This window comes from Engraulis encrasicolus, chromosome 20 (assembly GCF_034702125.1).
Source record: "Engraulis encrasicolus isolate BLACKSEA-1 chromosome 20, IST_EnEncr_1.0, whole genome shotgun sequence".
NCBI classification, from domain to species: Eukaryota; Metazoa; Chordata; class Actinopteri; order Clupeiformes; family Engraulidae; genus Engraulis; species Engraulis encrasicolus.
In genome coordinates, this window is record NC_085876.1 from 14,234,899 (window position 1) to 14,249,082 (window position 14,184).

A 14,184-nucleotide genomic window follows, 5' to 3' on the forward strand; every position below is an offset into this window, starting at 1 on the left:
TATTATTAGTTACTATATGTAGGCTAACTCTAGTATATAGCCCTCTTGGTCCATGGTCATCGTGGATTTGCAGTCACCCTATGTTGAAGCAGCCTACATCATGTGCTATTCTTATGTAAGATCATTTTTAGTGTATAGCCCACTTGTTTCAAATGAGGAGTATGCAATCCCATTATCTCTTTTACATTTGGTTGGAGAAGCTGCCTTTAAAGGTGCACTGTGCAATATTTTAGCAGTTAATTTCCAGAATTCACACTGTCCATTCACAAAAGTTAATTTTTTAACCACCATTAAATTCTTAGTAGGCCTATTCATTTTGACTGGGAAAATTGCATTTTATGTACATAAAAAGGGAGATCTTCTCAATGGTCCGCCATTTTGAATTTCCAGAAATAGGCATTTTTAGCTGCAAAACTTACTGTCCTTTGGTCATACTAGTAAATATTGGTTTATTATTTATCAATATTCATGAAAACATCAAATTTGGCAATAGGCAGCACCGTTGCAAAGAGTAGGCCTAGCATTGTTGCAATACCTACTCTTACCACAATCTTACACAGTGCACCTTTAACTATGAGATGTTTCTGCTCACTGAAGAAAATGTTTCAATCAAATAGGTGGCATGTTTATTCTCATAGCCTCTTAGTGCAGATGGGGTCACTGGCGGGCCTATTCCCTATGTGCTGAAAATAGTCAACTAAATCATAACAACATTGCTAGTTAGCCGCGAGCTGGTCTCATAGGACCATTGCATAGGACTCAATCTTAACTGCTAGCATGGAGGTAAAATTTGCACTGCCATACCCAGAGAACGGTTGAAAGTACAGGAGGATGGTAAAACCCTATCAACTCAAGGGGAGGTGTAAAATAAGCTTATTTCCAAAAATGGGACAGTGTCCCTTTAAGTAACAGATTAAGGCAGAGCCATTACAATTTCAGTGACAATAAAGTTATAACAGAGGCTCTCCGCTAAGGGGTTAACCTAGGATTGAACCGTCTTAACCCTCTACTGCATGAATTTTAAATTTTGGGAGGAAAAAAATTCTAACCTGATTTTTGGGGTGCTTTGGGGTTTCTGATAATGCATACAATTTGAAGCACATTTTCTTTACCCACACATACTCTCATACATAGTTCACACACTGGTAACATTTATACACGCACGCACATACACAAGCTCACATATACTCCCAAGTGACCCCTGACCCCAGATCCCTGACCCCTAAAATATTGCAAACACAGTTCAAGCATTCTGCATTCATTTATGCATTGGTGTAATGGGTATTGTGGTGCACAGTGCTAAATGCCTGTACGGGGGTTTGATTGTCCAAGGAAACCAAGGTCCTATCCTTTTCAAGTCATTTTGCAACCTTAACTCCATCATCATTTGGAAACTGGCTAAATGTATTCCAAACTTATTGGATGCATTAATGTAAATTATACCCATGTCCTGTGTAAAACTGTTGGTATTGTAAGTATACTTTCAGAGAGGAAGATACCGTACACTCTTGTCCATCGTGCTGAATTTTATTTACAGAAACATTTTTTTTTCTAAACCCAACCACCACCACACCTTATGGGGGACCTAATTTTTTGTCTTTCATTCTTTCTTTTTTCTTCTTTCTTTTAAATATATTTTCATTTACCTTTCTTTTTTAATAAAACAATACAATAAACAAAACATGGGTTTAACAACAAAAAAGGACAATAGTAAAAAGAAAAAATAAGAAGGAAACAAAATATTCAAATCTGAGGTCCCCCAAAAATGTCAGACCGTATATTAAGTGCCCACCCACCATCCTCATATACCCACCTACCCAGAAACATTTTGGCCAGTGTGGCCTTCCTCAAGTTTTTTAGGTTAAAGGGTTTATGAAACGAAAACAAACGGTCATTCCCATTAAAGACTTGTTTTTTCTGATAGCATCGATGAGACTTTGAACCCAATCATCCTGGAGGAACTTGTGAAAATGGCAACTCAAAGTGTGAATTCTGTGAAATTTGGTGTGACTAATGAGCTGGGCTGTGACATCAAAGAGGAGAGTCCCTGGTTTGCTAGTATGGCGATCTGAGAAAACAACACACATTTGATGGACCCACATCTTATAAAGGAACCAAAATTCTGATACAAACATCAGCGTGTCGAAAAACCACACATCCAACCTCATGAGAAAAAAAAAACAGCAGCACTAATCTATTTCAGAGGCATTGATACATCTGCAGAAAGTGACATGTCTGACAGGCGAAGTGACGATTGTTGACATAGCCTGACAGTTCGTTTTGTTTATGGTTACGGTTGCTAAGGGCGCTTTGCCATGACCCAAAGATGACATGGCATGTGTGTTTGTTGACAAATGGGGGGCATTTTGATTCAATTGCGCGATATAGTGTGATTGAAATGCATGTAGGCTACATGCAAAAATATCATCAACTAGAGAAAAAACGGAGGTATTAGGCTGTTGGAAAAATACCCTAGATAGCCTGAGTCCTCAGCATATTTTTAGCGTTTATCATTATTATTATTTTTTGTGCTCAAAGTCACAGGCGTCGCGTGTCCCTCAGCCTGACTCTGAGGACGAGGTGTGTCCAAACGTCAGCCACACGTGCACCACAATACTAAAAACAAACAATCAACGCTTCAAAGTAGGCCTATACGCTATGTGCATCTCCGTTTATTCGCTAAGCAGTAGCCCAGTCTGTGAGTTGGCTGTCCTCGACCGAGAGCACCACGCTGATGCGCGGATATCTTCCCAAAACCAAATTATTGACCAGTTGAATGGCAATCAACAAAAAGTGCATATTCCGAGAGCATTCTCATTGGTTTGACATGTAATGTGCATTACCCTTTCCTGAAAACAACATACAAAGCAGATGGACAAGGTAAAACGAGTAGCCTAAAGCAAAGCAGTGCACTCACCTGTCTTCGTGCCCGAGCAGTTACAGGGGCAGTTTCAGTCTGCACGCCGGCGATGTCAATTGTTGGAACAGCTTGAGGCAATAGCATTCCCTTCAGTCCAACCATGCCCGCGATCTCCACATTTGTGGTGAAGCTTGCTTCAAAACCACGCATTGGATCCACCTAGCTTGTTTTAGCCTTCTCCTTGTCGGCCACAGTTCCATCATTCTTCACAGAAGGGAACTTGTGCAAAGATATTCCTTCTGTCAAGTAGCCATTTTTGCAGCTGGCACCGTTCGGCCCTCCAGCAACACACTGCTTGACACTGCGCTTTGTTTTGGTACTAGCCGCCATTGATCTGAACAAGGTGGAATGAGGTGAACTCTCCCCTTCTATGTCACGCATATCATTTGCATAAAAGTTGCATGTCACGAAAAAAAGTAAACATAACACTTTTTGGGAACGTTTTAACATGACTTTATAGGACAAAATGTCACCCAGACAATATCCCATTTTATTCACAAGGCTTAGAACTTTCAGAATCTGTCCTGGAAATGGTCAAATTCCTTTACTTTGTTTTCGTTTCATAAACCCTTGAAACCCGTGAGAACTTGAGAAAGGCCACACTGGCCAAAATGTTGTTTCTGTAAATAAAATTCAGCACGATGGACAAGAGTGTGCGGTATCTTCCTCTCTGAAAGTGATGTTGCGCATGCTACCTGCACCTCGAAACCTCTGGTGTGCGTTGGTTTCCTCTTCCAAGTATTGTAAGTATAAACATTGACCGATCATTTATGCATACAAAAACAATGCCTGAAACAGATGCAAATGCATATGGCTGAAAAAAGTTGGCCAAACAGCACAGTGTTGAATTGAGGCAACGCATGAAAATATACAGTTTTAATATATGAATAAAATCAAAGTAAGTATTTAACCCATTATAACCTGGACTGACATATACGCTGCATTTAGACTTTTGAGATTTGAGTTTTTATTTAAAAAGTGGATATGTTAGAGCTCGATGAACAAATTCTAATGTAAAATGAGCATCCTAGCATTTAAATGCATCTTATTTCATGTTTTTATGTGCTTCGGAAGCTGAGATATTTAGGTTGTAATAGGCAGAGGGCATCCTTTCCCAAAATGGGCTTAGGCTAAAATGGGTTAAAGAATCCATGAAGCTTCCCTGTGTGTTTATGCACATGCACATATTTTCTTAGTATAAAGCTGTTCAATTTGAAAGTGTTAAAAAGTGAATGTAATTTTACCAATTGATGACATGTGTTACATGCGGCCTGACTTCCATACAGGACTGTCCCACCCTAACACAAAAGCCCAAACCCACTTCAAATCATCATTTGATTGGGCAGAGATGTGTGAGGTAGTAGTTTTTGAAAAAAGACACATTACAATGCAATATGTTGTCTCAAAGCCACGGTATGGGGGTAAAAAGGAATTAATCATTGATGGATGTCATGGGCCTCAGCTATGATCAAATACATCAAAGGGAAAACATGCAATTGAAGGGGGAGTAAATCATTCAGACATGGGAGCATAAATTACTTAATCAGTTACAACGTAATCGCTTAAGAAGACACATGAAATATAATAATTTGCTAAAGGGAATATATCTTTTTTTTTAACAGAAAGCACTTAATTAGAGCACCAACATGCAACATTTGCACATCAACATATTCACTTGGAACTCAGGGGATAAAGATGACAGCTGTGACACAAGCAGAAAACACACACACACACACACACACACACACACACACACACACACACACACACACACACACACACACACACACACACACACACACACACACACACACACACACACACACACAGCCTTTGGTATGTAGGCTATACAAGAGCGCTGGGAGTTGCTGAGTGTGAGCGTCCTCCAGGCATCATTGACAGTAATAGAGAGGCCGCGAGGACTGATTTTGGAACCTTGCGACCGATTTCTTCTTTCTTTTGGAGCCAAAAGAGAGACGAGGCCTGTGCTGGTTGACTAATCAACAGTACTGTTGGGAATGTACCCACAGGAACAGGCACAGCTGTTACAGGTGGTTATTCAATATTTACTTGTTACTGGTGGAGGTGGAACACTCATATACACTCATATTCATTCCTTACATATTAGTTCAAGCTTGGCACTGTATAATATCACATACTGATTTACATATATGCTTATTAATACTAGGCCCTATTAGCTGGATGGGAAAGGAATCCTACTGTTCAGTTGAAGGAGAGGATTGTGCACATTCCAGGGAAAGGTGCAGGACAAAGGGCAACTGTGGTTTTCAGAGTCTACAAAGACTGTTGAGGTCAAAACATTATCCTGCCATGAAAAAAAAAAAAAACAAGAAAAAGGATTCTAAGTGTGCGGACTTCTCACTCTGAAAACTAAAGGTAGCCTACTGCACATACATATATGTCAGGGTTTTCCCCTTTAATAGTAATACTGTGAATAGTAATCAACTTGTTTGTATGGCATAGCCTATATCTGCTATTATTGTTATATTATTGTTATATTATTGCGGAAAATGTCCTGCTGTTTTTTTTTAACTTCATTTCACCTTGACTTTAATGCCATTTCATAATCTACCATCGAGGAAACAATCATGCAAGACATTTAGAACAATCAAACGTTGACGCATCACTAGGAGCAAACACATGTTTCAGCACCACACACGTGGACAGCTCCAGGCACACCGGTCCGTTTAGGTGAACACTCGCGTGTGCACAGCTCCCCACTTTAGGTGTCGGAATGGCGGTATGAATAAGTGTGGAGGTGTGGAGGTGTGTCGGAATGGCGGTTGCCTCCCACTTGGACCCCTGGCCCTGGGCGCCGGCAGAGAGGAAAGAAGACCCCTGGCCCTGGGCGCCGGCCCCAAGGACTGGTCTTTAGGCTAATATGGCCCTGCAGTGACGTGTGACTCCCTGAAACATTGTCCCAAAAGGGTACAAGTGTGCCATTTGAGGCAGCATTGCTGCTGCTTGGCTGCAGCAATATTTCAAGGTCAATCCTTGTTTTTACTTGCCTATAACATTGACTAGAAACGTTGGTATTATTAACTGCTCAACATGTGAATGGCAAATTACTCAGATATGTATTAGCCTATATACTTGATACTGAAATGGTGTAGTGATTTCATTTCATTACAAGTGTGCCTTTTCTGTTGTCCTTAACCACGCATGGACAGTGGAGATGAAGAACACGTGAATGGCATACGGCTCACAAGCTGCAGGTCTAATTGGCCAACTCGTTTCAAACCCGCCTTTAAACACGGAAGGATGCTGAAGTTGTCCTATCCACATGGGCAGATCGACTCATGATGCCACCAATAGAATGACAGAGATGGAAGCGAGTAGGCGTTATCGTGTCCCGTGACTGCAGCCAGTTCAAGCCCCAGAGTATCGCAGCCGCTTTTCTGCTTTTCATCGGGCCTGTCTGTTTCACAACTACGCAACTATTTGACCAAAATGCCTGCCAGACAATTCTTCGTGGGGGGAAACTGGAAGATGAATGGAGACAAGAAAAGTCTGGGAGACCTCATCACCACACTGAACACAGCCGCTCTCAATGACCAAACAGGTAAGTTTTCTCATGTTGTCGCTTGCGCGCTAGTCCAAATATAGCATCTCCCATCATCCCCGCAGCGAGGCATCCTCGTGCGGAGGAAGCGGTATACGTGCAGATATGCACTAACGACAGAAGTCAGCTGCTGCCTGCCAGTGTTATTTCAGAGAATTTAAAACTCACTGAAATGGGGGTAAGTGTAGGCTAGTTATTATGGCAGCCTATCGATTTTGATATCAGGTGCCTTTTGAATATGATCATCTTCAACAGCCTACCAAAAGGGACACCTGCACTCATTTTAGGGACAGGTTAGAGCAACTAAATATAACTCAGGATTCAAGACCATACGGTCAAGACGGATATATTTGTCAACACAGACCTTATTAAAAACTGGGAACAGTAACATGTGTAGACCTGATGGTGAACATATATTTTTGTTTATTATTTGCATCTGGATGAACATATTTCATTCAGTTGGCCTAACATGGATACATTTTAGTTGGTTATTATGTTATCATTACCAGCTGGGGCAAGTCATAATACCATGCTGTCATCAAGCTGTCAAACAAACATTAAGTTGCCATTTGTCTCTCATAATCTTTCAAAATAATTTAACAATGATAATGTTGACATGTGAATAGCAACATACATTATATGACTGTATGTTTTCCTTTGTATTTCTTGTAATAAAGAAAACTCTGTGTTATTGAATCCTTATGAACAGAGGTGGTATGTGGAGCGCCAACCATTTACCTGGACTTTGCCAGGTCCAACTTGGATGCCAGAATTGGCGTTGCTGCTCAGAACTGCTACAAGGTGGCCAAGGGGGCTTTCACTGGAGAAATCAGGTACCACACACACCTCCTCTGTGCCACTTTCATTGGTAAACGAATGAGTGTGCCCGTTTTTGTGTTGAAGCTATTGATAAAGAGAGTGGGTTGATTTGTGTGTCAGGGATGGGGTACAGTGCACAAAGCATTGCATCCTCTGTGCCAGTTTCATTGCCATCGAGTTCAAATGCAAACCTTCCAAAAGCTATTACAAAAATCTATAACATCTAATTTTTAAATAGCATTTTCCACCAAGTAATCACAATCAAAAAGCCAAATATTATCATAAAGAATGTAAATCCATGTATCAGTATGTTAATGTATGTTTCTAAATTTCTACTGCTGTGTCTGTGTGTGTGTGTGTCTGTGTGTGTGTGTGTGTGTGTGTGTGTGTGTGTGTGTGTGTCATTATTGCCTATCTTATTATATGCTTAGGCTTAAATGCACATTGAAGACTAGTAAAACACCTTTTCAAACTTCTGTGCCAACCCTGTTACATACGTAGACTTGAGTTGACTGTTCTTTTGGCTTGCCCCCACAGCCCAGCCATGATGAAGGATTGCGGCATTGACTGGGTGATTCTGGGCCATTCAGAAAGGCGCCATGTCTTCGGGGAGAGTGACGAGGTACGGAGTGCCATGTTACTGCCTGTCCTGACTGCGTAAACTAAGGCACGCTATTCAACATTTGGGGAAATTTGAGGATTAAATGCAGCTAACTGCAACTAGTCAGTAGCCAAGGCTGGTCAGAGGTGCACTGGAAAGCTAACTATGTTAGCTACTTTGTTGGTTGCAATGCAATTTCCTATTGACAACTACCGAAGTTGCTAACTGCTAACAACTACGCTTTCCAGAAATGCACCCCAGAACACAGAAGCTATCTAACGACCATGGCTGATACCCCATTCTTCATGTAGGCAGCCAAGACAACATTCATTGAAGACTTAACCTCGCAAATATTTCATAGTGTCTCTTCAAAATGTAATGACCTTATTTCATTCTTTTTTTAAAAATGATGCTACATCCTTGTGTGATTCCGCGTGATTTGATTGGCTGTTTTGTCACCCTTTCACAGCTGATTGGCCAGAAAGTGGCCCATGCCCTGGAAAATGACCTGGGGGTGATTGCCTGCATTGGCGAGAAGTTGGAGGAGAGAGAGGCAGGGACGACGGAAAAGGTTGTCTTTGAACAGACCCAAGTTATCGCAGGTATAGATATTACATAACACTTTACTGGCACTTTTCTCCAAATCGACTTACAGATATTACAGGGTATTGGTTACAGTGCATGGAGCAGTGTGGGGATAGGTGCCTTGTTCAGGGCCACTTCAGTCATGGATGGAGGAAGGGATTGGTAAGGTTGGGGACTGAACCTGCAACCCTGTGATCTACAGTCCAACTCCCTAACCATTACAACGTGGCTACTCACTGTCCTATTACCTCAAGCTGTTTATTCATATGTATGTATTTCTCTGCCGGAACCTATAGTGGGTATTGCCACAAAGGAGAGCAATGAATGTGTCTAATATTTCCTAATATTCTTTGGCATAAAGTATAAAGGATCTTGACTATAGTATGCACGCATGAGACGCAGATATTACAGATTGTTTCAATGATGAATGTGAAACATCCTGATTCAAGAGCTCTCATAGGCCCTATGTACTAATAATCAGTCTATGGTGGCGCATTTAAAATGGCTGGGCTCTGTCTAGTTTGCACAATATGTAGATACATGATGAATACACAATCAATGCACATATTTGATTGTATGTCAATTTGTCAATCATAAGACTGCAACATTGGGACATTTTCATATATTGTGCAGTAGTGAGTGAGGTGCAGACATTAAAACAAAACGTAAATCGGTGCTAGACAAGCATAGCAGGTACGTGTATTTCACAAGATGTGATCTGCTGACTTTTAAGCACCAAAAATGATGACCTGATCCTATCTGACTTTAAAATAAAATCTCTTTGGGGCACTGTGGCTCAGTGAGCTAAGGCCATGTTTAGTAAAATAGCCGCAATCCCGGATGAAGTTCTTGCAGTTTTAATACTGGCAGTATTAAAACTGCAAGAACTTCTTCCGGGATTGCGGCTTTTTTACTTAACATGAACTTTGCTGTTTGCTCGCACCGAGACTTTGTAAGAAACATTTGGGAGTTGAGCGCACTTTCTCTAAAAAAAAGTCAGTGAGCTAAGGCGCCACACCATACTGAACATCCGGGGACCCGGGTTAGCATATCGAGCTGAGGTCATTTCCAGATTCCTCACCATCTCTTTCCTCCACTACCTTCCTGAAACGCTCTCTCACTGTCCTGTCCAAATAAAGTTAATAAAGCCCTAAGGCAAACTGTAATGAATCAATCAATAAATAGTAGTGGTGTGCCATGGCATTGCCCTTACGATTCAATTCGATTATGATTTGGGAGGTCACGAGATTCAAAACGAATCAGTCCAATTCTACGATGCATTGCAATGCATTACATTTCTACTGAAAGCCAGGACAAATTTTTCATCAGTCATGGGGCAATACAAGCACTCAGATACTGAACATTTCAGTGGCTGTTGTGTGCATCAATCCTGCAGCTTTCAATGCTTTGAAGTTTAATGTAAAGTTCATTTGGTCCGGAAATGCCCACAGACTTTTTTTACGACTTTTTGAGACAGTTACGACAGTTTGAGAGGTGGATAGGAAGCGAATGGGGAGAGAGACGGGGAGGGGTCTGACCCGGACCGGGAATCGAACCTGGGTCGGCCGCATGACAGACGAGTGCCCTACCGGTTGACCACGGCAGGGGCAAGGTGCTCATGTCTGTTTGCTTGTTTGATTTCTACTTCAGATAATGTGAAGGACTGGAGCAAGGTGGTCTTGGCCTATGAGCCGGTGTGGGCTATTGGCACAGGGGTGACGGCCTCGCCTCAGCAGGTAAGCGCCTAAAATAACACCCCACACAGCTGCAGAATGCGAACCGTTACAGGCTAGTAATGTATAAATGGGGACATTGACCAGTCACTGAAAAATTAATCGTGAACTTTTTGTATGAATGTTTTTTTTTTTTCAAATATATTTTATGTGGATATTGATGGTAGCGGGTGCCAAACCTCATCCTTCATTCTGTTGTGTATTAGACTCAATTGGCTGTTAAAAAAATATCTAGGAATCACATTTTCTAGCTAAATCTTAGCGTGTCTTTCAATACTGTAGGATCCTTTCCATTATTTCAAGAGATGTTACTGTTTTTTCTGTTCATCATTACAGCATATGTTAAGTAAAATGCCATGCTTAATTTTTGTGTGTATTTTTTTTTATTTTTGCTTCGTCTCAGGCTCAAGAGGTGCATGAGAAGCTGAGGCAGTGGATGAGGGAGAACGTCTCAGAGTCTGTGGCTGATTCTGTTCGCATCCTTTATGGAGGTAAATATTAGTTTATTATTTTGTAAATATTCATGAAAAGATCAAATTTGGCAGTATAGTTGCAATAGTTGTTATAGATTTAATGAGCAGTATAGTTGCAATACCGACTCTGGCCACCATCCTACAGAGTGCACCTTTAAAACATCATGGTTTAAGGCAGGGGTACCAAACCCATTTCAGAACAGGGGCCACATACAGCCAATTTGATCTCAAGGGGGCCGGACCAGTAACGTAATATTGGATTCACATTGCTTGTCAGTCATCTGGAGGTGGATGTCAGCAGGCATATCAGGAGGATTGACTGCAAATGGCGAGCAAAATAGGCAAACTCGTTCTCAAGCACCGACAACCTGATGCAACTTTGTAATGGGGCTACAGTTTTTTTTCACATTCTTAGTTATTTTTTCCTCTACAAGTCTGGGCCAGATTGAAAAATCTGCCGGGCCACATCCGGCCCCCGGTCCTTAAATTTCACACCCCTGGTCTATTGACTATTGGATGATGCAAAATGTAATGACCACTAATACAATTGACTCCTTAAAGTCATTGTCATCTAATTTAATGTGAAATAGAAATGTCATGAAAGTAATTTAATCTCATTTAATGGGATCTCTGTAAAGCACTATAATATGACCTGCATCTAGGATCAGACCAAAAGGAACTGAACATTTCTGTGCATTTCTTCAGGATCGGTCACCGGGGGCAACTGCAAGGAGCTGGCGTCCCAGCCCGACGTGGACGGCTTCCTGGTGGGTGGAGCCTCCTTGAAGCCTGAGTTTGTTGACATCATCAATGCGCGCGGATAGACATGCTGAAGCCACACATAAGAACAGAGGCTTCCTCTGACTGCACTATCTATCATGAAGACAACTGGGTCCAGGCGTGACGCGCACACACACACACGCACACATAACCGTCGGTCGCCCATATCTGTCTTTTAAGTTTGGTGTGTATGCATGCATGCTTGCTTGTGTATGTGAGGTGTTTTAAGTATGTCTCAGTTAATGGTTTGTGCTTCGAGTTGTCCTCTACTAGACGTGATGACTGGAGTTGTACCCTGTTTATATTGCTGTGTTTCTAGTTCGAAAAGCTCCTTCGGCAATGACAACAAACCCTGCCCTCACATATTGCTGAGTAAATGTAATCAAGATGTATTATGCATAGCACAGTCAGGCACTTTTATTGTGACGCAGCTCTGTAGACGCAGCATAGCGTTAACGGAGGGCTGTATTACCCATTTGAGCAATCTGAACAAACTACTGAAGGATGGAACGTACGTGTAGCTGAACAGGGTCTATTCACACAGGATTTCCTGTGTGCATACTGTGTGTGTAAGAGGTATGGGAGTATGTCCTCTGCTGTACTGTTTGTCTAATCACTGAAATCACTCCAAAACACTGAAACGATTACATGCATCCTTCTAACCAGCCAGCAAAAGAGTACCTCACTCGACTAATATACTTGAAATAAATGGTGTAGTCTATTTTGCTGTGTCCCTGTGTGTTCCGTATCGCCATCTTATAAGAGAGTTGTGACAACTAGGGTACCGGAAGTAGATCTGCCACTTGCTTCAACAGAGATTGAAACAGTGAAGCAGCTTTCTTTCCCTAGAATAATATAGAAACCACTACATAACAAGCCAAAATGAAGGAGAGACGAACTACATTTCTGGGGTGCATTTCTCGAAAGCGTAGTGGTAGCTACTTTCTTGGTTGCAACGCAATTTCCCATTGGCAACTACCCAACAACTATGCTTTCGAGAAATGCACCCCTGGATAGTTACCAACAAATACTAAATGCACTAGCAATAGAGTTCTTCAGTAACGCGGAAGCATGTAGTAGATTGTAGTCTTTCATGTTAGCATTTAAGGACTTCCTGGTTCGTATCGGCTTCCGGCCTCCATAGGGAATGAATAGGGGTAAATTTCAAATAAGCTCCGAGTGCAAGCACGCGCTTAGCGAACCCCCGCAAACTGTCGAGGGTGTTAAAAATAGGCTGTAGGTATGACATGGTTGATCATTTTGTGTCAAACTTCGACATAAATACGATGTTGCGTCCATATGCTAAACCCGGAAACTGTTGGCGACTACAGAAGCGGCGCCTGTATCTAACGGCATGTACGTGCGGAAGGTTGTACCCATGGCAACCAAAGGAAAGTATGTAGTTCGGAAGTTTTAATGATCAGAAAGGGGTTAGCAATATTGAATTATAATCGTCATGATTTAACATGTGAATACACCAACATGATGATACGATCCGTTCCACTAATGAGAAAGGGATGCGGGGACACGCTAATGTTCGTTGTTGGCGTGCAACTTATATTTTTGCCAAACCTGAATCTCTATGGCGTTTTGCAATGTAAAAAATCGCCATGGAACCGGTAGTCCAAACGCCGCATACAAGTTGACGTCAACGCTGAAGAGCTCTATTGGCTTGTTTATGATTAATTTATTAAAAGAAGATGCAAAAGGAGACCTATTTAAGGATAGGCTATTCTTTTTTTAATTTATGTTTTATTTTTGGGGGGCTTTTTGCCCTTTATATTACTACAGGACAGTATGAGAGTAGACAGGAAACGATTGGGAAAGAGAGATGGGGCAGGGCCGGGAAATGACCCAGGCCGGACTCGAACCGGGGTCCCCGTGGGCATGCAATCCCAAATGTGGGGGGTTTAGCGCGCTGGGATATGCTATATTCTATATGCTGTGGAAGCCACTTCCTGGCAAATAACGCAGCATTGTGAGCAGCCCCAAAAAGGGTGCCGTTCAGCCCTGAGTCCCCTTTTTATGTTTAGAAAACATGGACCTTTTAGTGGTCAATGGGGTAAGCCTTACTCAGGACTGGGGGCATATAGTAATATTCAGCTCTGGAAATAACTGGATATTTTGAGTAAGGTTTTCATAACTTGTATTGCACATTATATTTTAATTATATTTATATTTTTATGTTGCATATACTGGTGTGAAATCACAAAATTGATCAGAACAAACTATTGTTGTTCCTGTCCTTAAGACTTATCGGAAAGAACAATGGGCTCTTTGCACAAGCACAAATACTGTTAACCCTTTAAGAAAAATTGTGTTGTCAGTGCAATTGTCCCACCAATCTAGAGTTACATGCTAGTTCAAAACATCCACCAATTTTACATACATCACATTACATTGCACTTAGCTGACACTTATAGCTATTTAAAGGGTGTTGGTTACAATCCTGGCCCTGGAGCAATGTGGGGTTATGGTAGGTATCTTGCTCAAGTTCACTTCAACCATGGATGGAGGTGTAGGTAGAGGTAAGGGTGGAATTCAAATCTGCAACCCCCTGATCTAAGTCCACCTCCCAAACCATTAGGCCACAGCTTTCCCATTGCAAAAACCATACAAGGAAGAATACTGTTTGCTATTCCAAAATTCACTGTAAAACAAGTGCAAGGCTAATGCACACACAAACATGA

The 14,184-nt window shown here is 41.7% G+C and overlaps 1 protein-coding gene across 1 annotated transcript; it reads left to right on the forward strand.

The window, feature by feature from the left end:
- Nucleotides 1-6,309: 6,309 nt before the first annotated feature.
- tpi1a (triosephosphate isomerase 1a) lies at nucleotides 6,310-12,215 on the forward strand. Its single transcript, XM_063185472.1, has 7 exons — nucleotides 6,310-6,503; nucleotides 7,213-7,336; nucleotides 7,860-7,944; nucleotides 8,393-8,525; nucleotides 10,159-10,244; nucleotides 10,645-10,732; nucleotides 11,420-12,215. The coding sequence occupies exons 1-7, from the start codon at nucleotides 6,392-6,394 to the stop codon at nucleotides 11,536-11,538; spliced, it is 747 nt and encodes a 248-aa protein (XP_063041542.1). The 5' UTR covers nucleotides 6,310-6,391; the 3' UTR covers nucleotides 11,539-12,215.
- Nucleotides 12,216-14,184: the final 1,969 nt, after the last annotated feature.